General features: G+C 57.9%; 1 protein-coding gene across 1 annotated transcript; it reads right to left on the reverse strand.

Moving 5' to 3' along the window:
* On the reverse strand, window positions 1-25,679 carry LOC134055458 (proto-oncogene vav-like). Its single transcript, XM_062511825.1, is given in 28 exon segments — window positions 1-203; window positions 1,038-1,186; window positions 1,836-1,950; window positions 3,479-3,566; window positions 4,858-4,974; window positions 6,527-6,558; window positions 6,706-6,771; window positions 7,531-7,667; window positions 8,225-8,261; window positions 8,411-8,433; window positions 9,419-9,516; window positions 10,291-10,392; window positions 10,492-10,601; window positions 12,017-12,149; window positions 12,443-12,528; window positions 13,712-13,798; window positions 14,905-14,973; window positions 15,703-15,798; window positions 16,484-16,580; window positions 18,671-18,723; window positions 18,725-18,778; window positions 19,849-19,917; window positions 20,988-21,074; window positions 21,190-21,298; window positions 22,325-22,390; window positions 23,347-23,405; window positions 23,498-23,614; window positions 24,545-25,679. Coding segments are annotated over 28 exon segments (2,514 nt in total). The 5' UTR covers window positions 24,749-25,679; the 3' UTR covers window positions 1-149.
* Window positions 25,680-25,963: the final 284 nt, after the last annotated feature.

Consider the following 25,963-nt stretch of genomic DNA (forward strand, 5'->3'; position numbering starts at 1 on the left):
GCGCTTTCCCAGAATTCCTGGAATTGGGGCCCGTTCCCGTAAAATTCCCCCCGCCCTGGAGCTCGTCCTCATCCTCGTTTATTGTCCCATAAATTATCGGGATCGGGGTTTGGGGACATCGGGGGACGCTGGATTTGGGGGTGTCCACGTCAGCAATAATCCGAAAAATCCTCGTCCACGTAATTGGCGGGAAACCAACCGACCTGGGGACATTGGGGACAGCGGGGTCACAGGGGGACATTGGGGACCTTGGGGGAACATTGGGGACATTGGGGACAGCGGGGTCACAGGGGGACATTGGGGACATTGGGGGGACATTGGGGACATTGGGGACAGCGGGGTCACAGGGGGACACTGGGGACATTGGGGGGACATTGGGGACATTGGGGACAGCGGGGTCACAGGGGGACATTGGGGATATTGGGGACAGCGGGGTCACAGGGGGACATTGGGGACATTGGGGACAGCGGGGTCACAGGGGGACACTGGGGACATTGGGGACAGTGGGGTCACAGGGGGACATTGGGGACATTGGGGACATTTGGGGGACATTGGGTACATTGGGGACAGCGGGGTCACGGGGGGGACATTGGGGACAATGGGGGGACATTGGGGACAGTGGGGACAGGGTCACAAGGGGACATTGGGGACAAATGGGGGACATTGGGGACAGTGGGGACAGGGTCACAGGGGGACACTGGGGGCAAATGGGGGACATTGGGTACATTGGGGACAGCGGGGACATTGGGGACAGCGGGGTCACAGGGGGGACATTGGGGACAATGGGGGGACATTGGGGACAGTGGGGTCACAGGGGGACATTGGGGACGAATGGGGGACATTGGGGACAGCGGGGACAGGGTCACAGGGGGACACTGGGGACAAATGGGGGTACAATGAGGGGAGATTGGGGACAAATGGGGGGACATTGGGAACGGCAGGGTCACAGTGGGGTCAGGGGACATGGGGTGACACCAGGGGTCGGGACAGGGCTCAGGGACGACTCTGTTGTCCCCACGGTGTCCCCAGTGCCACACCTTCCCGTAGATCTCCCCTTTCCACCAGCCCGGCTGTCCCCGCTTGCTGAGCACCCGCACGATGTCCCCTTCCCGCAGGGACAGCTCCGTCCGGTCCCGCGCGCTGAAGTCGTAGCGGGCCTTGGCCGAGCCGAAGCTGCGGGTGGCACCTGGGGACACGGGGGATGTGGTGATGTCCCCAAATCCAACCCAAAAATCCAGCTCCAAATCCAACCCCAAATCCAACCCCAAAATCCAACCCCAAAATCCAGCCCCAAATCCAACCCCAAATCCAACCCCAAAATCCAACCCAAAATCCAACCCCCAAATCCAGCCCCAAATCCAACCCCAAAATCCAGCCCCAAATCCAACCTAAATCCAACCCCAAAATCCAACCCCAAAATCCAGCTCCAAATCCAGCTCCAAATCCAACCCCAAATCCAACCCCCAAATCCAACCCCAAAATCCAACCCCAAATCCAGCCCCAAATCCAACCCCAAATCCAACCCCAAATCCAACCCCAAAATCCAACCCCAAAATCCAGCTCCAAATCCAACCCCAAATCCAACCCCAAATCCAACCCCCAAATCCAACCCCAAAATTCAGCCCCAAAATAAAGTCCCAAATCCAGCCCCCAAATCCAACCCCAAAATCCTTCCCGTGGTCACCCCACAACCCCCAAAGTGACCCCAAGTCCCCTTTCAGGGTCACCCCACAACCCCCAAAGTGACCCCAAGTCCCCTTTCAGGGTCACCCCACAACCTCCAGGACCCCCAAGACGTGTGACCCCCACCCCAATATTTCCCCCCAGTCCCACACCGGGTTCTCGGGGTGCCGTGCGACTTTCGGGGTCCCTGTAGGGCAGGGCCAGCGTCGTGTCCAGCGCCTTGAAGCAATCCCGCAGAGAATTCCGCTGGTAGAACTCCACCAGCTCCTGCCGGGACCCCAAAACCATCTCTGGGAGGGGGTCGGTGACCCCAGAAACCCTCCTGGGGGGTCAGTGACCCCCAAAACATCCCTGGGGGGAATCAGGGATCCCAAAAAATCTCACAGGAAAGTCAGAGACCCCAAAAATCCTCCCTGGGGATCAGCAAACCCAAAAAATATCCCTGGGGGGAATCAGGGATCTCAAAAACCCTCCCAGGAAGGTCAGAGACCCCAAAAATCTTCCCGGGGGGAGTCACTGACCCCAAAAATCCTCTCGGGAATGTCAGAGACCCCAAAAATTCTCCCTGGCGATCACCAAACCCAAAAATATCCCTGGGGGGAATCAGGGATCCCAAAAAATCTCACAGGAAAGTCAGAGACCCCAAAAATCCTCCCTGGGGATCAGCAAACCCAAAAATATCCCTGGGGGGAATCAGGGATCCCAAAAACCCTCCCAGGAAGGTCAGAGACCCCAAAAATCTCTCCCTGGGGGAGTCAGAGACCCCAAAAACTCTCCTGAGGGAAACAGGGACCCCAAAAACCCTCACAGAAAGATGATGGACCCCAAAAACGCTCTGGAGGGGGTTGAGTGACCCCAAAAACACTCTGAGGGGAGATGGGGGATCCCAAAAATCCTCCCCGGGGGGGTCAGAGACCCCAAAATCCCCCTGGGGAGGGGGTGAGTGACCCCAGAAACCACCCCGGGAGGATTTGGGGTTCCTGAGAATTATGGGGTGACCCCAAGGACAGATTTGGGGTTCCCTGGACGGTTGGGTGAGAATTTTGGGGTTCTTAGGAGGTTTGGAGGAAGGATTTTGGGGTCTCAGGAGATTTGGGGGAAAATTTTGGGGTTCCTGGGAGCTTTGGGGAAGGATTTTGGGGTTCCCAGGAGCTCCAGGGTGATCCTGAGAAAATTCTGGGGTTCCTGGGATGTTTGGGGGATATTTGGGGGAGGATTTTGGGGTTCCCGGTAGGTTTGGGGAAGGATTTTGGGTTCCCAGGAGCTCCGGGGTGATACCAAGAAAATTTTGGGGTTCCCAGGAGGCTTGGGGAAGGATTTTGGGGTTCCTGGGAGAGTTGGGGGAGAATTTTGGGGTTCCTGGGAGGGTTGGGTGAGAATTTTGGGGTTCTCAGGAGTTTAGCAGGAGAATTTTGGGGTTCCTGGGAGGGTTGGGGAAGGATTTTGGGGTTCTCAGGAGCTTTTGGGGATAATTTTGGGGTTCTCAGGAGTTTAGGGGGGAGAATTTTGGGATTCCTGGGAGGGTTGGGGAGAGGGTTTTGGGTTTCCCAGGAGTCTTGGGGAAGGATTTTGGGTTTCCCAGGATCTCCGGGGTGATCCCGAGAAAATTTTGGGGTTCCCAGGATGTTTGGGGGATACTTGGCAGACGATTTTGGGGTTCCCGGGAGGTTCTGGGTGAGAATTTTGTGGTTCCCGGGAGGTTCTGGGAAGGATTTTGGCGTTCCCGGGAGTTCCGGGGTGACCCCAGGAGGATTTTCGGGGGACGCCCGGTGTTTTTTTGGGGCGCGGCTCTCACCACCAGCCCCTTGAACGCTTTTTTCTCGGTGACCCAGTAGAGCCCCTCGCTGGCTGCCACCTTGATGTGCTTCACCTGCCCGCGGTACCTGCGCGCCGCGCCGGAGTCACCCCTGGCCTGCCTCCCCCTTCCCTTCCCTTCCCTTCCCTTCCCTTCCCTTCCCTTCCCTTCCCTTCCCTTCCCTTCCCTTCCCTTCCCTTCCCTTCCCTTCCCTTCCCTTCCCTTCCCTTCCCTTCCCTTCCCTTCCCGGAACTTCCCTTCCCGGAACTTCCCTTCCCGGAACTTCCCTTCCCTTCCCGGAACTTCCCTTCCCTTCCCTTCCCGGAACTTCCCTTCCCGGAACTTCCCTTCCCTTCCCGGAACTTCCCTTCCCTTCCCGGAACTTCCCTTCCCGGAACTTCCCTTCCCTTCCTGGAACTTCCCTTCCCTTCCCGGAACTTCCCGGGTCACCCCATAATTCCCAAGACCTTCCCAAAATCCTCCCCCAAATATTCCCGAACCCTTCCAGGACTCTCCCAGATTTCCCCTCAGGGTCACGTCGTAACCCACCCTCCCTCCCTCCCTCCCTCCCGAAAAATGTCCCCTAAATTGTCCTCATGACCCCAAAAATGTCCCCAAATTGTCCCTGGGGCAGTGTCCCCAATGTCCCCAAATTGTCCCAAAAAATGTCCCCACGGTGTCCCCAGTGTCCCTGATATCCCCTCTAATGTCCCCAATGTCCCCATTGTCCCCATTGTCCCCATGGTGTCCCCATGGTGTCCCCATGGTGTCCCCGTTGTCCCCAATGTCCCCATTGTCCCCAATGTTCCCATGGTGTCCCCAATGCCCCATGGTATCCCCATGGTGTCCCCATTGTCCCCATTGTCCCCATTGTCCCCAATGTCCCCATGGTGTCCCCATGGTGTCCCCGTTGTCCCCGCTCTCCCCATTGTCCCCAATGTCCCCAATGTCCCCATTTTCCCCATGGTGTCCCCATTGTCCCCATTGTCCCCATTGTCCCCAATGTCCCCATTGTCCCCAATGTCCCCATTTTCCCCATGGCGTCCCCATTGTCCCCATTGTCCACAATGTCCCCAATGTCCCTGCTCTCCCCAATGTCCCCATTGTCCCCAATGTCCCCATTGTTCCCATGGTGTCCCCATTGTCCCCAATGTCCCCAATGTCCCCAATGTCCCCAATGTTCCCATGGTGTCCCCAATGCCCCATGGTATCCCCATGGTGTCCCCATTGTCCCCAATGTCCCCATTGTCCCCAATGTCCCCAATGTCCCCAGTGTCCCCAGTGTCCCCAATGTCCCCATTTTCCCCATGGTGTCCCCATTGTCCCCATGGTGTCCCCATTGTCCCCAATGTCCCCGTTGTCCCCTCGCTGTCACTCACTTGAGGCTGATGGCGAAGTCCCTGGGCTCTCGCAGCCGCTGCCGCACCAGGAAGGCGCCGTCGGAGCGGGGGGACAGCGCCTGCTCGGCCTCCGCGCGCTCCAGGGGCCCCCCAAACCTGCGGGGGTCCAGGGGAGGGGCTGTGACCCCAAAATCCCCACCCGGGACTCCAAAAACGGCACCTGGGACCCCAAAAACCACACCCGGGACTCCAAAAATGGCACCTGGGACCCCAAAAACCTCACCCGGGATCCCAAAAACCACACCCGGGACCCCAAAATCCTCACTCAGGATCCCAAAAACCACACCCGGGACCCCAAAAACCCCACCCGGGACCCCAAAATCCTCACTCAGGATCCCAAAAACCACACCCGGGACCCCAAAAACCCCACACTGGACCCCAAAATCCTCACTCAGGATCCCCAAAACCACACCCGGGACCCCAAAAACCCCACACTGGACCCCAAAATCCTCACTTGGGACCCTAAAAACCCCACCCGGTACCTGAAAATATCCACCCAGGGCCCCAAAAACCTCACCCAGGACCCCAAAAGCCCCACCCGGGACCTGAAAATCCCCACCCAGGACCCCAAAAACCCTACCCAGGATCCCAAAAGCCCCACCCGGGACACCAAAAACCCCACCAGGGATCCCAAAATGGGCACTCAGCACCCCAAGATCTCCAACCAGAATCCCAAAAACCACACCTGGGTGCCCAAAATCCCCTCCTGGGACCCCTGTACTGGAGCACCCCCAAACCTGGGGGGGATTTGGGGAGGGACAGGGAAGGATTGGGGGGATCCATGTGGGAATTCTGGGGGTTCAGTGGAGAATTTTGGGGTCCCAGGGGAGGAATTTGGGGGATCCCATTTGTGAATTTTGGGGCCCAGGGGAGGATTTTAAGGTCAAGGGAAGGACTTGGGGGATCCCAGGTGCGAATTTGGGGGTTCAGGGAAGAATTATGGGGTCCAGGGGGAGAATTTTGGGATCCAGGGTGAGAATTTTGGAGTCCAGGGGAGGAATTTGAGGGTTCAGGGTGAGAATTTTGGGGTTCAGTGCGAGAATTTTGGGGTTCAGGGTGAGAATTTTGGGGTCCAGGGGAGGAATTTGGGGGTTCAGGGGGCGAATTTTGGGGTCCGGTGCGTGAATTTTGGGGTTCAGGGGAGAATTTGGGAGTTCAGGGAAGAATTTTGGGGTCCAGTGCGGGAATTTTGGGATCCAGGGTGAGAATTTTGGAGTCCAGGGGAGGAATTTGGGGGTTCAGGGTGAGAATTATGGGGTCCGGTGCGAGAATTTTGGGGTTCAGGGTGAGAATTTTGGAGTCCAGGGGAGGAATTTGGGGGTTCAGGGTGAGAATTTTGGGGTCCAGTGCGAGAATTTTGGGGTTCAGGGTGAGAATTTTGGAGTCCAGGGGAGGAATTTGAGGGTTCAGGGTGAGAATTTTGGGGTTCAGTGCGAGAATTTTGGGGTTCAGGGTGAGAATTTTGGGGTCCAGGGGAGGAATTTGGGGGTTCAGGGGGCGAATTTTGGGGTCCGGTGCGTGAATTTTGGGGTTCAGGGAAGAATTTTGGGGTCCAGGGGGAGAATTTTGGGGTTAAGGGTGAGAATTTTGGGGTCCAGGGGAGGAATCTGGGGATTTAGGGGGCGAATTTTGGGGTCCCACCACTGACCAGGGATAGACGGAGAGATCCGGCAGCGGCACCTGAGGGAAGGAGGGAGACCAGAATTAATGGGGGGGGGAATCTGAGACCCCTCCCAACATCCCAGAGCCCCCTCCCCAAATTCGGGGACCCCCCCCCCCAAAGATCCCGGGGTTTTTTTTTTAGGGGGGGGGGGTCCCCAAACTCACGGACACGAAGGGTCTGACGGCATTACTGGGGAACCAGCCCAGATCCCCACTGGCCACGTTCCGGCCCTGGGGGCAGAAATTTGGGGAGTCCAGGGGGGGTCCCGAGACCACCGAAGGGTGGGGGAGACCCTCAGGGGTCCCCTGAAACCCTCAGGAATTGGGGAAGGACCCCGGGGGGGTCTCCGTTGGTTTTTGGGGTCCCCCCCCGGGAACTGGGGAAGGACCCCGGGGGGTCTCTCATGACCATGGGGGTCCCATCCCAGTCCTAAGGGTCCCCATCCCTCCTTCAGGGGCCCCTCCCCCATTTCAGGGGTCCCATCCCCAATTTCAGGGGTCCCAATCCCACCCCGAGGGTCCCATCCCCATTTCAGGGGTCTCAGCCCCATTTCTGCTGTCCCACCCCCATTTCAGGGGTCCCATCCCCAATTTCAGGGGTCCCAATCCCACCCCGAGGGTCCCATCCCCATTTCAGGGGTCCCACCCCCATTTCTGCGGTCCCACCCCCATTTCTGGGGTCCCATCCCCATTTCAGCGGTCCCACCCCGAGTCCCTTCCTATTTCAGGGGTCCCATCCCACCCTCAGGAATCCTACCCCAATTTCAGGGGTCCCAATCCCACCCTGATGGTCCCATCCCCACCCTGGGGGTCCCCACCCCACAAAGGTCCTGCCCCCATTTCAGGAGTCCCATCCCAACCCTGAGGGTCCCACCCCCATTTCAGGGGTCCCACCCCGAGGGTCCCACCCCCATTTCAGGGGTCCCAATCCCACCCCGAGGGTCCCACCCCCATTTCCAGGGTCCCATCCCCATTTCGGGGGTCCCTCACCTGCCACCAGAGCTCCTCGGCCTCAGCCGTTGTCACCTCAATGACGTCACCGGGGCTGATGCGCAGGGGGGGCCCCAGGACCCCCGGTGGGGGGGGCACCCCACTGTAGGGTTGGGTGCTCTCCATTTTGGGGAGTCCTGGGAATGGGGGGAACCCCGAGTGAGATCCCCAAAAATGGATTGGGGGGGGGTTAAAAACCTCCTGGGAACCCCAAAAATCGATTGGGGGGGGGGTAAAAAATCCCAAAAAATTGATTGGGGGGGGGTCAAAAACCTCCCGGGAACCCCAAAATGGATTGGGGGGGGTCAAAAACCTCCTGGGAACCCCAAAAAATTGATTGAGAGGGGGTAAAAACCACCCCGGGGACCCCAGAAATGGATTTGAGGGGGGGGGGGGTTAAAAACCCCTTTTGGAAATCCCCAAAAATGATTGGGGGTTTAAAAACTCCCTCAGACCCCAAAAATGGATTGGGGGGAGTCAGGACCCCCCAAATTTTAACTGTGAGGTCAGAACTCACTAAAGATCACCCAAAATTTGTCCTGGGGGGGTTCAGACCTCCCAAAAGACTCCCCAAAATCTGTCCTGGAGGTGTCAGGATCCCCCCAGATTCCTCACCCAAATCTGTCCTGGGGTGTTCAGAGCCCCCCAAAATCTGTCCTGGAGGGGTCGGGACCCCCCCCCCCAAATTCCTCACCCAGTTTCTTGTCGGGTCCCGGCCGCTGCGATTTGTTCTGGAGGGGGGAACAAGAGCCCTGTGAGCTGGGAGGGATTTGGGGGGTCCAGACCCCCCTAAAGACCCCCGGGGATCCCCCCAAGGGATCCCCCTGAAAAATCCCAGGAATTTCCACCCATCCGGAGCCGTTTTCCCAGATTTTGGTACCTTGCGAGTGCCAGAGCCGGGATCTGGGGGGGGAGGGGGAAAGCTCGTTAGTGAGGGGTAATTAGTGCCGTTCTTAATTAATGATGAGGTAATTAGATACTGGATTAATTAATGATGAAAGGGCAATTAACCCACCCTTAATAGTGGGGCAATTAGTCACGCCTTAATTAATAATGGGAAAATTACCCTCTCCATTAATTAATATTAGGGTAATTAGTCCCTTCCCTAATCAGTGATGTGGTAATTAGCCTCTTCTCTAATTCCTGTTGGGGCAATTTGGGCTGAGGGTAATTAACCCATCCTCTAATTAGTGATGTGGCAATTAGCCTCTCCCCCAATCAGTGTTGGGGTTTATTTGGTCTGGAGGTAATTATTCCAGCACCTAATTAATGAGAGGGTAATTAGCCCGCCACTTAATGATAATTAGTCACTCCCTTAATTAATAATGGGATAATTAGCCTCTCAATTAATGTTGGGGTAATTAGGGCGGAGGGTAATTAGTCCATCCCCTAGTTAATGAGGGGGTAACTGGCCCCATCACTAATTATTGCTAGGACTAATTGACTCTTCTCTTAATTAACACTTGCATTTAATCAATTGCACTAATTTATGCCATCATAAAGGCATCCCACAATGCCTTGCTCCATAGGGGCCAATCTTGTGCCCCACAATGCCCTGCTGTGTCAGCCATCTTGTATCCCACAATGCCCTGTGTCAGCCATCTTGTATCCCACAATGCCTTGCAGTATTGGCCATCTTGTATCCCACAATGCCCTGCAGTATTGGCCATCTTGGATCCCACAATGCTCAGTGTCACCCATCTTGGACCCCATAATGCTCAGTGTCACCCATCTTGTATCCCACAATGCCTTTCTGTGTCAGCCATCTTGTATCCCACTATGCCCCACCCTCCTCCATCACCCTCCTGCCCTCATCTGCCATCTCCCTCCTCTCCAAACTCCTCCCCAATCCCATCATGCCCCTCCCCAATCCCATCATGCCCCTCACCACTTCCGGCCTTCCCACAGGTTCCCACTCGCCCCAGGCACTCCTTGTGTGCGGGGGCGCGGCAGCGGCTGCAGCGATAGCCCTGGTAGAAGGTGCCCCTGGGGACACGGGGGGGACAGAGGGGGGACACAGGGTCATGGTCACTGGGGACACCACCAGCCATGCCCCACAGCCACCCGAGACTGAGCAGGACTGACCAGTCCGTGACCCACCCAGGTTGGCCACCCCAGTCCTTGACTCACCTTGGTCTTGACCTCTAAACAAGACTTGACCCACCTCAACCTTGAACTCCAACCAAGCCTGACCTACCTTGGTCATGACCCACCTTGGTCTTGACCCACTTTGACCTCCACTCAACCTTGACCTACCTTGGTCTTGACCCACTTTGACCTCCACTCAACCTTGACCCACCTTGGTCTTGATCCCTAACCAAGACTTGACCGACCTCAATCTTGAACTCCACCCAACCTTGTCCCACCTTGGTCTTGACCCACCTTGATCTTGACCTCCACTCAACTTTGACCCACCTTGACCTCCACTCAACCTTGACCCGCCTTGACCTCCATCTGACCTTGACCCACCTTGGTCTTGACCTCCACCCAACCTTGACCCACCTTGGTCATGACCCACCTTGATCTTGACCCACCTTGTCCTCCATCTAACCTTGACCTCCATCAGACCTTGACCCACCTTGGTCTTGACCCACCTTGGTCTTGACCTCCACCCAACCTTGACCCACCTTGACATCACTGTCCCCAAGGGTGTGAGGTCAGACCTCACCCCACCTCCAACCCCCTTGTGGGGTCTCCCCCTCTCCCAGAACCCCCCCAACGACCTCCCCAGGACCAGGGACACGATTTTGGGGTTCCTACCTCAGCAACATCTGGCAGGCCTTGCAGGATGTGGTATCCTCGAAGGAGAACATCTGGAAGTCGTGTCCATCGGCCAGGGCGTGCTCAGGGAAGATGTTGGACCTGCCGGACACGGGGAACACCTGGATCAGGTGGGGACAAACTGGAGGACAATCCAGTGGGGACAGGTGTGACCTCCTCCATGGGGACAGGGCCACCTACAGGGCCATCTCAAACTGCTCCAGCCACTTCTTCTTCAGCTCGTGCGTCTTGAAGAAGAGCTCGTAGGCCTGCAGCCCGGCCGTGTGCAGCAGCACGAAGGTGTGGGACCACTGCGGGGTGGGGAGGGGTCAGCCACGCCTCTGCCCCCTCCCCAAAATGGGGTGGGGTCAGGCGGTACCGGGGATATTGGGGTCATATCCCCACCCATGGGTCATCAGATGTCCACTGGGGAGGTGGACACTGGGGTTCACCAGAGAATGGGGTTTTGGGGCTCATCAAGGGATTGGGGTTTTGGGGTTCACCAGGGATCAGGGTTTTGGGGTTCACCAGAGAATGGAGTTTTGGGGCTCACCAGGGATTGGGGTTTTGGGGTTCATTAAGGGATTGGAGTTTTGGGGCTCACCAGGGAATGGAGTTTTGGGGTTCACCAGGGATTGGAGTTTTGGGGTTCACCAATGATCAGAGTTTTGGGGTTCACCAGTGACCAGGCTGTGGGGATCCATCAGGGAAGAGGGTTTTTGGGTTCACTGGGGATTGGGATTTTGGGGTTCACGAAGGATCAGGGTTTTGGGGTTCACCGGGGACCAGGATCCTGGGATCCACCAGGGAATGGGGTTTTGGGGTTCACAAGATCCATACATTTGGGGCCATGAGGGTCCCGGATGTTGGGACCACCAGGAGCCAAGATCCAGGGATCCACCAGACCTGGACTTCTGAGGTCAGTGGGACCAGGATCTGAACACTTGGGAATGGGATGGACATTGGGAATGGGATGGACACAGGAATGGGACATGGGAATGGAATGGACATTGGGAATGGGACAGACATGGGGAATGGGATGGACATTGGGAATGGAACATGGGAATGGGATGGACACAGGAATGGGATGGACATTGGGAATGGAACATGGGAATGGAACATGGGAATGGAACATGGGAATGGAACATGGGAATGGGATGGACATTGGGAATGGGACGGACATTGGGAATGGGATGGACATTGGGAATGGGACACGGGAATGGGATGGACACAGGAATGGGATGGACATGGGGAATGGGATGGACATTGGGAATGGAACATGGGAATGGAATGGACATTGGGAATGGGATGGACATTGGGAATGGAACATGGGAATGGAATGGACATTGGGAATGGGATGGACATTGGGAATGGAACATGGGAATGGAATGGACATTGGGAATGGGATGGACATGGGGAATGGGATGGACATGGGGAATGGGATGGACATTGGGAATGGGACGGACACAGGAATAGAACGGACGTTGGGAATGGAGTGGACATGGGGAACAGGATGGACATCAGGAACGGGACACGGGAATGGGATGACCATCAGGAACTGGACACCAGAACTGGACACACACATCCACCACTACCCAGGATCCTGCCATCCACAAGATCGGACACTTGTGTCCACCTGGCTCCTTCAGGAAGGGGACACTGGTTCCGGTGGCACCTGGCCACCGGTGTCCGCCAGGACCTGATGTCCCCATGATGTCCCCGGTACCTTCTTGCCGTCCCGTGGTCCGAGGACACCGTCTCGCAGCTGGTGGCTCTGCAGGTCCACCACGTCCTTGGTCTCGTACGAGTCCCCGCGGCGCTTGCAGATGATCAGCACCTTGTCCAGCAGGAAGCCGTACCTGGGGACAGGTGACGAGGGTGGCACCGTGCCCCTGAGGCCACCGCGAACCGCGGGGTGTCCCCATGGCGACCCCGGCTCCGTGATAGCAACGTCCCCAAGTGTCCCCGTGTTCCCATGGTTGTGTTGCCAAGGGTGTCCCTGTGGGGTTGTGGTTTTGTGATGTCCCCGTGGTGTCCCCAAGGGTGTCCCCAAGGGTGTTCTTCTGTCCCTGTGATGTCCCTGAGGTGTCCCCATGGATGTCCCCATGTCCCTGAGGTGTCCCCAGGTGTCCCCCAGGTGACTCTGGCCCACCTGTCCACCTTGGAGCGCCTCTCAGTGCTGGAGACCTTCAGCTCCCCGTCGATCTTGGGGCGCCCGAACTGTGCCAGGGACTGTGGCTGGGAACGGGACATGGGAATGGGACACGGGAATGGGACACGGGAACGGGACACGGGAATGGGACACGGGAACGGGACACGGGAATGGGACACGGGAATGGGACACGGGAACGGGACACGGGAATGGGACACGGGAATGGCACACGGGAACGGGACACGGGAATGGGACATGGGAATGGCACACGGGAATGAGACACGGGAATGGGACACAGGAATGGGACACGGGAACGGGATGTACATAGGGAACGGGACACGGGAATGGGGTTGGGAATGGGACATGGGAACGGGACATGGGAATGGGACATGGGAACAGGATGGACATCGGGAACAGGACACAGGAATGGGAATGGGACACAGGAACAGGATGGACATAGGGAACGGGACATGGGAATGGGACACAGGAATGGGATGGACATCGGGAAAGGGACATGGGAATGGGGTTGGGAATGGGACACGGGAACGGGATGGACATAGGGAACGGGACATGGGAATGGGACACAGGAATGGGATGGACATTGGGAAAGGGACATGGGAATGGGGTTGGGAATGGGACATGGGAACGGGATGGACATCGGGAAAGGGACATGGGAATGGGATCGGGAATGGGATGGACATTGGGAACAGGACATGGGAATGGGGTTGGGAATGGGACATGGGAATGGACACGGGAATGGGACATGGGAATGGGACATGGGAACGGGATGGACATCGGGAATGGGACATTGGGAGCGGGACACCAGGAATGGGATCGAGAATGGGACACAGGAATGGGATGGACATCGGGAATGGGACATCGGGAACGGGACACGGGAATGGGACATGGGAACGGGACATGGGAATGGGGTTGGGAATGGGACATGGGAATGGACACGGGAATGGGACATGGGAACGGGACATGGGAATGGGATGGACATCGGGAACGGGAGATGGGAACAGGACACGGGGATGGGACTGGAAATGGGACATCGGGAATGGGATGGACACGGGATGGACACGGGAATGGGATGGGCATCGGGAATGGGACACGGGAATGGGATGGACATTGGGAGGATTGAGGAATTCTGGGGTCTGGGAGAGGGGAATTGGTGATCCTGGCAGATATTTGGGAATTTGGGGGTCCCAGGGGAAGGATTTGGGAATCTGGGGGACCCAGGGAGGATTGGGGGTGCCGGGGGGTCCCCACCATGTTGTGCAGGCACAGCTGGATGCTCGTGAGCTGCTTTAGGGTCTCGTTGTCCCGTTTGACCTCGTTCACGCACTGGGCCAGGTCCTGGGGGACGGGGAGGGCTCCAATCAGAGACCCCCGAATCCCCAGAACCCCCCTGGAATCTCCAAACCCGACCTGGATCCCCCCCAAGACCCCTCAGGAACCCTCAAATCTTCCCTGGAATCCCCAAACCCGACCTGGATCCCCCCCAAACCCCAAAATCCCCCCCAGATCCCCCCCTGGAATCCCAAAACCTGACCTGGATCCCCCCCAAAACCCCTCAGGAACCCTCAAATCCCCCCCTGGAGTCCCCAAACCCGACCTGGATCCCCCCCAAGACCCGTCAGAAACTCTCAAATCCCCCCTGGAATCCCAAAACCTCCCCTGGATCCCCCCAAACACCAAAATCCCTCCCAGATCCCCCCTGGAATCCCCAAATCTCCCCTGGATCCCCCCCAAAACCCCTCAGGAACCCCAAAATCCCCCCTGGAATCCCAAAACCTCCCCTGGATCCCCCCAAACCCCAAAATCCCCCCCAGATCCCCCCCTGGAATCCCCAAACTCCAAAATCAGCCCCAAATCCCCCCGTGGAATCCCCAAACCCGACCTGGATCCCCCCAAAACCCCTCAGGAACTCCCAAATCCCACCTGGAATCCCAAAACCTCCCCTGGATCCCCCCAAACCCCAAAATCCCCCCCAGATCCCCCCCTGGAATCCCCAAACCCGACCTGGATCCCCCCAAAACCCCTCAGGAACTCCCAAATCCCCCCCCCCCCCCCCAGATCTTCCCCAGAACCCCCAATCCCCCCCCAAAACCCCCCAGGAACCCCAAAAATCCCACCAGGAACCCCCAAAAACCCTTAAGGAACCCCCAAATCCTCCCCAAATCCCCTCAGGAACCCCCAGATCCACCCCCCCCAAACCCCTCAGGAATCCCTAAACCTTCCCCTGGATCCCCCAAAACCCCTCAGGACCCCCAAAAAGCCCCACCAGGAACCCCTCAAAATTCCCCCCCCCTTCCAAGAACTCCAAAAATTCCCTCCAGGAGCCCCCAAATCCACCCCCAAATTTCACCAGAACCCCCCAAATCCTTCCCAAAACCCCTCAAGACCCCCCAAAATCCCCTCAGGACCCCCCAAATTCCCCCTCAGATCGCCCCCAGCCCCACCCTCATGGCATCCAGCGCCCCCCGCAGCCGCTCCCGCTCGGCCGCATCCGGGGTCAGCTTCACCAGCTCCTGGGGGGCAAAGGTCAAGGTGAGACCAGGTGTGCTCAGGTGTGCCCAGGTGTGTCCCTGCACCCCAAGGTGTGTCCCCAGGTGTGCCCCAGGTGTGTCCCTGCCCTCCCAGGTGTGCCCAGGTGTGTCCATGCACCCCCAGGTGTCTCCAGGTGTGTCCAGATATGTGCCCAGGTGTGTCCCAGTTGTCCCCCAGGTGCGTCCCAGATGTGTCCCCCAGGTGTATCCCTCCCCCCCAGGTGTCCCCCAGGTGTGCCCAGGTGTGCCCCTGCCCTCCCAGGTGTGTCCCTGCCCTCCCAGGTGTCCCCCAGGTGTACCCAGGTGTGTCCCTGCCCTCCCAGGTGTCCCCCAGGTATCCCCAGGTGTGTCCCTGCCCTCCCAGGTGTCCCCCAGGTATCCCCAGGTGTGTCCCTGCCCTCCCAGGTGTCCCCAGGTGTCCCCAGGTGTCCCCAGGTGCCCCCAGGTGTGTCCCTCCCCCCCAGGTGTGCCCAGGTGTCCCCAGGTGTGCCCAGTTGTGCCCAGGTGTGCCCCTGCCCTCCCAGGTGTGTCCCTCCCCCCCAGGAGTGCCCAGGTGTGTCCCTCACCCCCCAGGTGTCCCCCAGGTGTCCCCAGGTGTGCCCCTGTACTCCCAGGTGTGTCCCTCCCCCCCAGGTGTCCCCCAGGCGTGCCCAGGTGTGTCTCTGCCCTCCCAGGTGTCCCCAGGTGTCCCCAGGTGTGCCCAGGTGTCACCTGGAGCAGCAGGTGGTATTTCAGCACCCTCTGCATGGGCACCATCAGCAGGTCCCGCAGCGAGAAGCGCCCGTTGTTGGCCCGCAGGGAGCACTCCTGGGGGGCAGTGTGGGGTCAGTGTGGGGTCACTTTGGGGTCATCAGGGTCATTTGGGTCAGTTTGGGGTCAGTTTGGGGTCAGTTGGGGACAGTTTGGGGTCAGTTGGGGTCAGTTTGGGTCAGTTGGGGTCAGTTTGGGGTCACTGTGGGGTCACTTTGGGGGCATTTGGGGTCAGTTTGGGGACATCAGGGTCATTTGGGTCAGTTTGGGGTCAGTTTGGGGTCAGTTGGGGTCAGTTTGGGGTCATTTGGGGTCATCAGGGTCATTTGGGTCATCAGGTCATTTGGGGACAGTTTGGGGTCAGTTTGGGGTCATCAGGGTCAGTTTGGAGTCACCGGGGTCAGTCTGGGGTCACCAAGGTCAGTTTGGGGTCATCTACCGGGGTCACCGGGGTCACTTTGGGGTCATTTTGGGGTCATCAGAGTCATTTGGGGTCACTTTGGGGTGGGTTTCGGATAATTTGGGATTATTTTGGGATTATTTTGGGGCGTTTTAGAGCCCACCTGAATCTCTGTGGAGAGATTCGGGGGGAATTCGAACAATTCTGGGAGATTTGGGGGTGATTTTTTTGGTGGGTTTTGGGGGTTCTGGTGGGGATCTGGGAATTTGGGGTGTTCACGGAGAGGCCGGGAAGGATTTTGGGATGTTTTTGGGGTTTTTTTGGGGCGTTTTTGGGGCTCACCTGGAGCTTCATGCGCAGGTCAGTGCAGGTGGAGAGTTGGTCAAGGCGGCGCGCGGCCGCTTCCACCTGGCTGCAGTAGCGGCCGTAGAGCAGGAACCTGTGGTGGACACCCAAAATTTATCCAAAATCTGCCCAAATCCACCCAAAATCCAACAAAATCTACCCAAAATCCAACAAAATTTGTCCAAATCCACACAAATCCACTGAAATCCACCCAAAATCCACTCAAAATTCATCCAAAAATCCACCCAAAATTCATCCAAATCCACCCAAAATCCACCTGGCTGCAGTAGCGGCCGTAGAGCAGGAACCTGCGGTGGACACCCAAAATTTATCCAAAATCTGCCCAAATCCACCCAAAATCCAACAAAATCCACCCAAAATCCAACAAAATCTACCCAAAATCCAACAAAATTTGTCCAAATCCACACAAATCCACTGAAATCCACCCAAAATCCACTCAAAATTCATCCAAAAATCCACCCAAAATTCATCCAAATCCACCCAAAATCCACCTGGCTGCAGTAGCAGCCGTAGAGCAGGAACCTGCGGTGGACACCCAAAATTTATCCAAAATCTGCCCAAATCCACCCAAAATCCAACAAAATCCACCCAAAAAATCCAAAAAAATCTACCCAAAAATCCAACAAAATCCACCCAAAAACCAGCAAAATCCACCCAAAATCCAGCAAAATCCACCCAAAATCCACCCAAATCCACTGAAATCCACCCAAAATCCACCCAAAATCCAACAAAATTCATCCGAAAATCCACCCAAAATACACCTAAACCTACTCAAAATCTGCCCAAATCCACCCAAAATCTGCCCAAATTCATCCAAAAACCCAGCAAAATCCAACCAAAAACCAACAAAATCACCCAAAATCCAACAAAATCCACCCAAAATACAAAAAAATGCACCCAAAATACACCTAAGCCTCCCCAAAATCTGCCCAAATCCACCCAAAATCCACTCAAAATTCGTCCAAATCCACCCAAAATCCAACAAAATTCATCCAAAAATCCACCCAAAATACACCTAAGCCTACCCAAAATCTGCCGAAATCCGCCCAAAGTCCAACAAAATCCACTGAAATCCACCCAAAATCCAAAAAAATTCATCCAAAATTCACCCAAAATCCAACAAAATCCAACAAAATCCAACAAAATCCAACAAAATTCATCGAAAATTCACCCAAAATCCAACAAAATTCACCCAAAATCCAACAAAATCCAACAAAATTCATCCAAAATTCACCCAAAATCCAAAAAAAATCACCCAAAATCCAACAAAATTCATCCAAAATTCACCCAAAATCCAACAAAATTCACCCAAAATCTGGCCAAAATCGGCCCAAACTTGATCCAAATCCACCCAAAAAAACCCAACAAAATTCACTGAAACCCACCCAAAATCCACCCCAAATCCACCCCAAAGCCACCCAAAATCTGCCCAAATTCGCCCAAAAATCCAACAAAATTCACCCAAAAATCCAACAAAATCCACCCAAAATCCAGCAAAATCCACCCAAAATTCAACAAAATTCACCCAAAAATCCAACAAAATTCACTCAATTCCACCCAAAATCTACAAAAATCCACAAAAGCGCGCCCGGCAAATTCCCCCGGGACCCCCCCAAATCTCCAGAGAACTCCCCGATATCCCTCAAATTTCCCCAAACCCCCCCAAAATCCTCATCAGGACCCCTCAAAACCCCCCAAATTCTACACAGGACCCCCAAAACCTCCCCAAATCCCCCCCAAAATCCCCAAATCCCCCCCCCCAGGACCCCCCAAACCTCCCCAAATCCCCCCCCAGATATTCCCCAGGACCCCCCAAATCCCCCCAAATCCTCTCCCAAATTCTCCCCGGACCCTCCAAGACCTCCCAAAATCCCCCAAATTCTCCCCCAAACTCCCCCAAATCCCCCCAGTCCCCCCCAAACCCCCTCAAAACCCCCCAAAAAACCTCCCTAAATCCCCCACAGGACCCCCCAAAATCCCCCCAATTTCTCCCCAGGACCCCACAAAACCTCCCCAAATCCCCCCCCAGGACCCCCCAAAATCCCCCCAAATTCTCCCCGGACTCCCCAAGACCTCCCAAAATCCCCCAAATTCTCCCAGGACCCCCCCAGGACCCCCCCAAATCCCCCCCAGGACCCCCCAGATCCCCTCCCCCCCCCGTACCTCTCCTTGTACTGCAGGAACAGGGGGGGCAGCGCGCGCCCCCCCCCCGCCCCCCCCCAGCGCTCCCCGCAGCTCCCCCAGGAAACGGCGGTGCAGCTCCAGCAGCTCCTGCGAACTGGGGTTACTGGGAGCACTGGGAAGGGTTACTGGGAGCGCTGGGAGGGCTGGGAGGGTGACTGGGAGCACTGGGAGGGATTACTGGGAGCACTGGGAGGGTTGGGAGGGGGACTGGGAGCACTGAGAGGGGTTACTGGGAGCTCTGGGAGGGGTTACTGGGAGAACTGGGGGGGCTGGGAGTGCTGGGAGTGGTTATTTGGAGCACTGGGAGGGGTTACTGGGAGCACTGGGAGGGGTTAATTTTGGTTAACTGGGGGGGGGGGGGGGGGGGGGTGGTCCTGAGAGAAGTGTGCAGAGTTACTGGTGTCGCTGGTCAGTGTCACTGGTGTCACTGGTGTCACTGGTCAGTGTCCCCGCGTCCCCGTGTCCCCGTGTCGCAGTGTCATTGGTGTCACTGGTGTTACTGGTGTCACTGGTCAGCGTCTCCGTGTCCCCGTGTCGCAGTGTCACTGGTGTTACTGGTGTTACTGGTGTCACTGGTCAGTGTCCCCGTGTCCCTGTGTCCCCGTGTCACGGTATCACCGGTGTAACTGGTGTCACTCGTGTCACTGGTGTAACTGGTGTCACAGGTGTCACTGGTGTCACCGGTGTCACTGGTGTAACCGGTGTCACTGGTCAGTGTCCCCGTGTCACGGTGTCACTGGTGTCACAGGTGTCACTGGTCAGTGTCCCCGTGTCCCCGTGTCGCAGTGTCATTGGTGTCACTGGTGTCATTGGTGTCACCAGTGTCCCCGTGTCCCCGTGTCATTGGTGTCACTGGTGTCACTGGTGTCACTGGTGTCATTGGTGTCACCGGTCAGTGTCCCCGTGTCCCCATGTCACAGTGTCACTGGTGTAACTGGTGTCACTGGTGTCACTGGTGTCACTGGTGTAACTGGTGTCCCCGTGTCCCTGTGTCACAGTGTCACTGGTGTCACTGGTGTCACCGGTGTCACCGGTGTCACTGGTCAGTGTCCCCGTGTCCCCGTGTCACAGGTGTCACTGGTCAGTGTCCCCGTGTCACGGTGTCACAGTGTCACTGGTGTCACTGGTGTCACTGGTGTCACCGGTGTCACTGTCACCTCCACGTTGATGAACACGCTCTCCATGTCCTGGGGGCTCAGGAAGTGCCGCAGTGGCCGCAGGAAGTGCTGGGGACACCGGGGGGACACTGAGCCTTACTGGGAGCACTGGGACCACTGGGAGGCCTCGTGAGGCCACCTCTGTCCTCAGTGTCCCTGATGTCCCCAACAACCCAAATGTCCCCAGTGTCCCCAATGTCCCCAACGTCCCCAGTGTCCCCTCAGTGTCCCCATTGTCCCCAATGTCCCCGATATCCCTGACATCCCTGATGTCCCCAATGTCTCCAACACCCCCAGCGTGCCCAATGTCCCCAATGTCCCCAGCGTCCCCAGTGTCCCCAATGTCCCCAGTGTCCCCAATGTCCCCACCTGGCAGATGGACTCCAGTGTCTCCGTGTACCCAATGTCCCCAACATCCCTAATGTCACTGATGTCCCAATTGTCCTCAATGTCCCCAGTGTCCCCAGGGTCCCCAACCTCCCCAACGTCACCGATGTCCCCAACGTCCCCCAACACCCCCAGTGTGTCCAATGTCCTCAATGTCCCCAACATCCCTGATGTCCCCATTGTCCCCAACACCCCCAGTGTCCCCAGTGTCCCCAATGTCCCCGATGTCCCCGATGTCCCCATTTTCCACAATGTCCCCGATGTCCCCAGTGTCCCCAGTGTCCCCAGTGTGCCCAGTATGCCCAATGTCCCCAACACCCCCAATGTCCCCAGTGTCCCCAATGTCCCCACCTGGCAGATGGACTCCAGGATTGCCATGTACCCAGTGTCCCCAACACCCCCAGTGTCCCCAGTGTCCCCAGTGTCCCCAGTGTCCCCAGTGTCCCCACCTGGCAGATGGACTCCAGGATTGCCATGTACCCAGTGTCCCCAACACCCCCAGTGTCCCCAGTGTCCCCAGTGTCCCCAGTGTCCCCAGTGTCCCCAGTGTCCCCACCTGGCAGATGGACTCCAGGATTGCCATGTACCCAGTGTCCCCAACACCCCCAGTGTCTTCAGTGTCCCCAGTGTCCCCAATGTCCCCACCTGGCAGATGGACTCCAGTGTCTCCGTGTACCCAATGTCCCCAACGTCCCTAATGTCACTGATGTCCCAATTGTCCTCAATGTCCCCAGTGTCCCCAATGTCCCCACCTGGCAGATGGACTCCAGTGTCTCCGTGTACCTCTCCTCCGTCTGCCGCAGCTCCTGGAGGCAGCAGAGCCGCCGGTCCACCGTCCCCTTCTGTGGGGACACCGAGGGGACATTTTTGGGGGACTCCCATGTATTTTTTAGGGGTTCCCGGGTATTTTTGGGATGTCCCCCGCCCCCTCTGGGGTGGGGGGGTCACACCCACCATGGCCGGGGGGGGCTCAACCCTCATCAGGTCCTCGTAGACGTCGTCGCCGTCGTCCCCTTCGGCCTCCACGCAGTCGTAGAGGTCATCGTCCTCCTCGGCCGTGTCACTGCAGGGGGAGGGGACAGCTGGGGACATCCCTTCGCACTCCCAAACCCCCGGCCCCCCCTCCCCCCACCTCCGGAGCCCCCCCAAAATCTCTCCGGGTCCTCTGGTTGTCCCCAAATCCTTTAATGTCCCCAAATAGCCCCAGTACCCCCCAGACCCCCATTAATGCTCTTCAAATCCATCAGTGTCCCCAAATGTCCCTTACTGTCCCCAGTACTTCCCCAAATGACCCCAGACCCTCCCCAGTGCCTCCCAGTAGCTCCCAGTACCTCCCAGTAGCTCCCAGTACCTCCCCAGTAGCCCCTGGCACCTCAATACCCCCAGTATTCCCACACCCTCAATAATGCCCCTCAAATCCATCAGTGTCCCCAAATGTCCCTTATTGTCCCCAATTTGCTCCCCAAATGACCCCAGACCCCTTAGTGCCTCCCAGTAGCCCCCAGTGCCTCCCAGTGGCCCCCAGTAGCCACCAGTAACTGCTAGTAGTCCCAACTAGTCCCCAGTACCTCCCAGTAGTCACCAGTACCTCCCAGTACCTCACAGTAGCCCCCAGTAGCCCCCAGTAGTCACCAGTAGTCACCAGAAGCCCCCAGTGCCTGCTGGTAGCCCCAAGTAGCTCCCAGTAGCCACCAGTAGCCCCCAGTAGCCACCAGAAGCCCCCAATGACTCCCTGCAGCCCCCAGTAGTCCCCAGTAGCTCCCGGTAGCCACCAGAAGCCCCCAGTAGCACCCAGTAGCCACCAGTAGCCCCCAGTAGCCACCAGTAGCCCCCAGTAGCCACCAGAAGCCCCCAGTGCCTCCCGGCAGCCCCCAGTAGTCCCCAGTAGCTCCCAGTAGCCACCAGAAGCCCCCAGTAGCTCCCAGTAGCCACCAGTAGCCCCCAGTAGCCACCAGAAGCCCCCAATGCCTCCCGGTAGCCCCCAGTAGTCCCCAATAGCTCCCAGTAGCCACCGGAAGCCCCCAGTGTCTCCCAGTAGCCACCAGTAGCCACTAGTAGCTCCCAGTGCTTCCCAATAGCCGCCACTCACTCGATGAGGTCAGAGAGGCCACTGTAAATGTCATCGTCCCCAACGCTGTCCTCGGATGGGAATGGCCTGAGGGACACGGCCGGACACCAGTGACCCTCGGGGACTGGACACCGGGGACTGGACACCAGTGACCCTTGGGGACTGGACACCGGGGACTGGACACCAGTGACACTTGGGGACTGGACACCGGGGACTGGACACCAAGGACTGGACACCAGTGACCCTCGGGGACTGGACACCGGGGACTGGACACCAGTGACCCTTGGGGACTGGACACCAAGGACTGGACACCAGTGACCCCTGGGGACTGGACACCAAGGACTGGACACCAGTGACCCTCGGGGACTGGACACCGGGGACTGGACACCAAGGACTGGACACCAGTGACCCTCGGGGACTGGACACCGGGGACTGGACACCAGTGACACTTGGGGACTGGACACTGGGGACTGGACACCAAGGACTGGACACCAGTGACCCTCGGGGACTGGACACCAAGGACTGGACACCAGTGACACTTGGGGACTGGACACTGGGGACTGGACACCAAGGACTGGACACCAGTGACCCTCGGGGACTGGACACCGGGGACTGGACACCAAGGACTGGACACCAGTGACCCTCGGGGACTGGACACCGGGGACTGGACACCAGTGACACTTGGGGACTGGACACTGGGGACTGGACACCAAGGACTGACCCTCGGGGACTGGACACCAAGGACTGGACACCAGTGACACTTGGGGACTGGACACTGGGGACTGGACACCAAGGACTGGACACCAGTGACCCTCGGGGACTGGACACCGGGGACTGGACACCAGTGACACTTGGGGACTGGACACTGGGGACTGGACACTGGGGACTGGACACCAGTGACCCTCGGGGACTGGACACCAAGGACTGGACACCAGTGTCCCTTGGGGACTGGACACCGGGGACTGGACACCAGTGTCCCTCGGGGACTGGACACCGGGGACTGGACACCAAGGACTGGAGACACCTGAGTCCTGTCCACTCACGTGAATCCTTTGCTCTGTGCGATCGGGGTCCAGGAGAGCGTTGAGAGTGTCTCAATCACCTGGGGACAGAGAGGTGACATTGGAGGAGTGACACGTGACCTGGACCCCGGGGGTCCCCCCCCCGCCAGGACACCTGGACCCTTGACCCCACCTTGCCAAAATCCTGGACATCGAAGAGGTCGAAAGCGCCAAAAAGCCGGTGCTTGGGGAGCCCGAATTTGTCAGCGCAGGCGGTCAGGAAGGTGCGGATGTTCCTCAGGCACAGGAACTGTGGTGGCACCGTCACCGGTGTCACCGGTGTCACCCGCCATCCCCCCCCAGTGTCACCCGCCTGTCCCCATCAAAATCAGGGCCTTCATCTCTCCACAGTCGTCACCACCATCATCTCTGTCATTGTCATTGTCAACGCCATGAACGTCGCCACCATCACCGACACTGTTGTCATTGTCACCCCCCAGCACCGCGATTGTTCCTGTCCTGGTCACCCACTTGGCGCCACCACTATGATTGTCACCATCATGAGCATTGTCATTGTCACCCCCATCAGCATCGCCGCTGTTGAGGCCACTGCTGAGACTGGCACCGCCATCATCTCTGTCATCGTCATTGTCACCCTTGTCAGCGTCGCGATTGTCGCTGTCACCTCCTCGGCACCATTGCCACCATTGTCACCATCATTGTCACCATCACCGTATCATCACCAGGCCTGTCATTGTTTCCGTCACTCTCACTGCCAATCACCCCCAATTGTCCCCATCATCGTCATCGTGCCATCACCCTCAATCACACCAGGCCTGTCATTGTCACTATCGATGTCCCCATCATCATCCTCAATGTCCCCATCATCACCACCATCCTCATCCACACCCACCACTGCCACCATGAATGTCCCCACCATCATCATCATCCTCATTGTCCCCATCGTTGTCACCATCGATGTCCCCATCATCATTCTCAATGTCCCCATCATCACCACCACCCTCATCCACACCCACCATTGTCACCATGAGTGTCCCCACCATCATCATCATCCTCATTGTCCCCATCATTGTCACCATCGATGTCCCCATCATCATCCTCATTGTCCCCATCATCCCCACCACCCTCATCCACACCCACTATTGTCCCTGTCACTGTCATTGTCACCTCCCCTAGCGTCCCTCCCTGGCCCGACCACCCCCTCCTGTCCCCACCTCACCTGTGACATCTGGGGCCGGGGACAGATGTCCCGGGGTGGCACAGCACGGGGCAGGAGGGCATTGAGGAGGTGACACAGCAGGACCCCGTCCCGCAGAGCCTGCGCCAGGTCCCACACCTGTCCCCCGGGGCTGCTGGCCCGGTGTCCCGCGGGCAGGACACGCGCGGCCACCAGCCAGTGGGCACATTGGCGCCACACCTCCATGGGGACACAGGGACGAGCTGGTGGAGAGGGGACACCTGGTGGGGTGAACTTCTGGGGAGGTGGATCCTGGCGGGATGAAATTCAACAGAGGTGGGTCCTGGAGGGATGAAATTCAAGAGCTGGGTCCTGGCAGGATGAATTGTGAGGAGGAGCTGTTGGAGGTGGGTCCTGGTGGGATGAATTTCTGGGGAGGAACTGGTGGAGATGAGATCCCAGTGGAGATGAGATCCCAGTGGAGATGAGATGAGACGAGACGAGATGAGATGAGATCCCGGGTTAAGTGAGATCCAGGTCAAGGTGAGATCCCAGTGGAGATCAGATCCCAAAGGAGGTGAGATCCCAATGGAGATGAGATGAGATGAGATGAGATGAGATGAGATGAGATGAGATGAGATGAGATGAGATGAGATGAGATGAGATCCCAGTTTAAGTGAGATCCCGGTCAAGGTGAGACCCTGGTGGAGATCAGATCCTGGCAGAGATGAAATCCCAGTGTCACCACTCCTGTCCAGAGCAGCACCAGGTGAGGCCCTGACCACATCCAGCGAGGAGCCACTGAATGACCCCTGGGTGACCTCTAGGTGACCTCTAGATGACCTCTAGATGACCTCTAGATGATCCCTGGCCAAACCACAGAGCGTCCAACCTCTCCTGGCGCAGCTCCCACGGCGCAGGGTGGTCCCTTCCCTCCAGGAAGGGCAGGAACCGGAGGCGCTGGGGCCCCGTGGGGCCACCGCCGGTGACAAGTGACAGATGTCGGTCCCCGTCCCACCGCCACGTCCGGATGATCCCGATGGGCTCCTCCTCCTCCTCCTGCTTCACTCACGGCTGGGGAGGGTCCGGTGGCCTGGAGGACCCCCGGGGTGGTCAGCGGGGCCCAGCCGGGCCTGGGAGGGGGTGGCGGCGGAAGGCAGAGGTGGCACAGGGGACAACGGAGGTGTCGCGCCTGCGCCCCAGGGGTGCCGCAGGGGACAACGGGAACTGGGCCGTGGCTCCCGAGTGCCTTCCGGGGCCACCTTCCTGTAACAGCGGTGGCACCCGGGGAGGAGCCGCCACCACGGGGCGGTGGGGACAAGGGGACAATGGGGGGACATGCTGGGGGGGGCATCTGGGACTCTGGGGCCTGGAGCCGTGGCAAGGTCCCGGGAGGTGTCCAGGTGGACAGATGTGGTGGCCCAGGGGGGTTCATGGTGGCCCAGGAGGTCCAGGAAGTGT

Source organism: Cinclus cinclus, chromosome 32 (genome assembly GCF_963662255.1).
Source record: "Cinclus cinclus chromosome 32, bCinCin1.1, whole genome shotgun sequence".
Taxonomy (NCBI): Eukaryota; Metazoa; Chordata; class Aves; order Passeriformes; family Cinclidae; genus Cinclus; species Cinclus cinclus.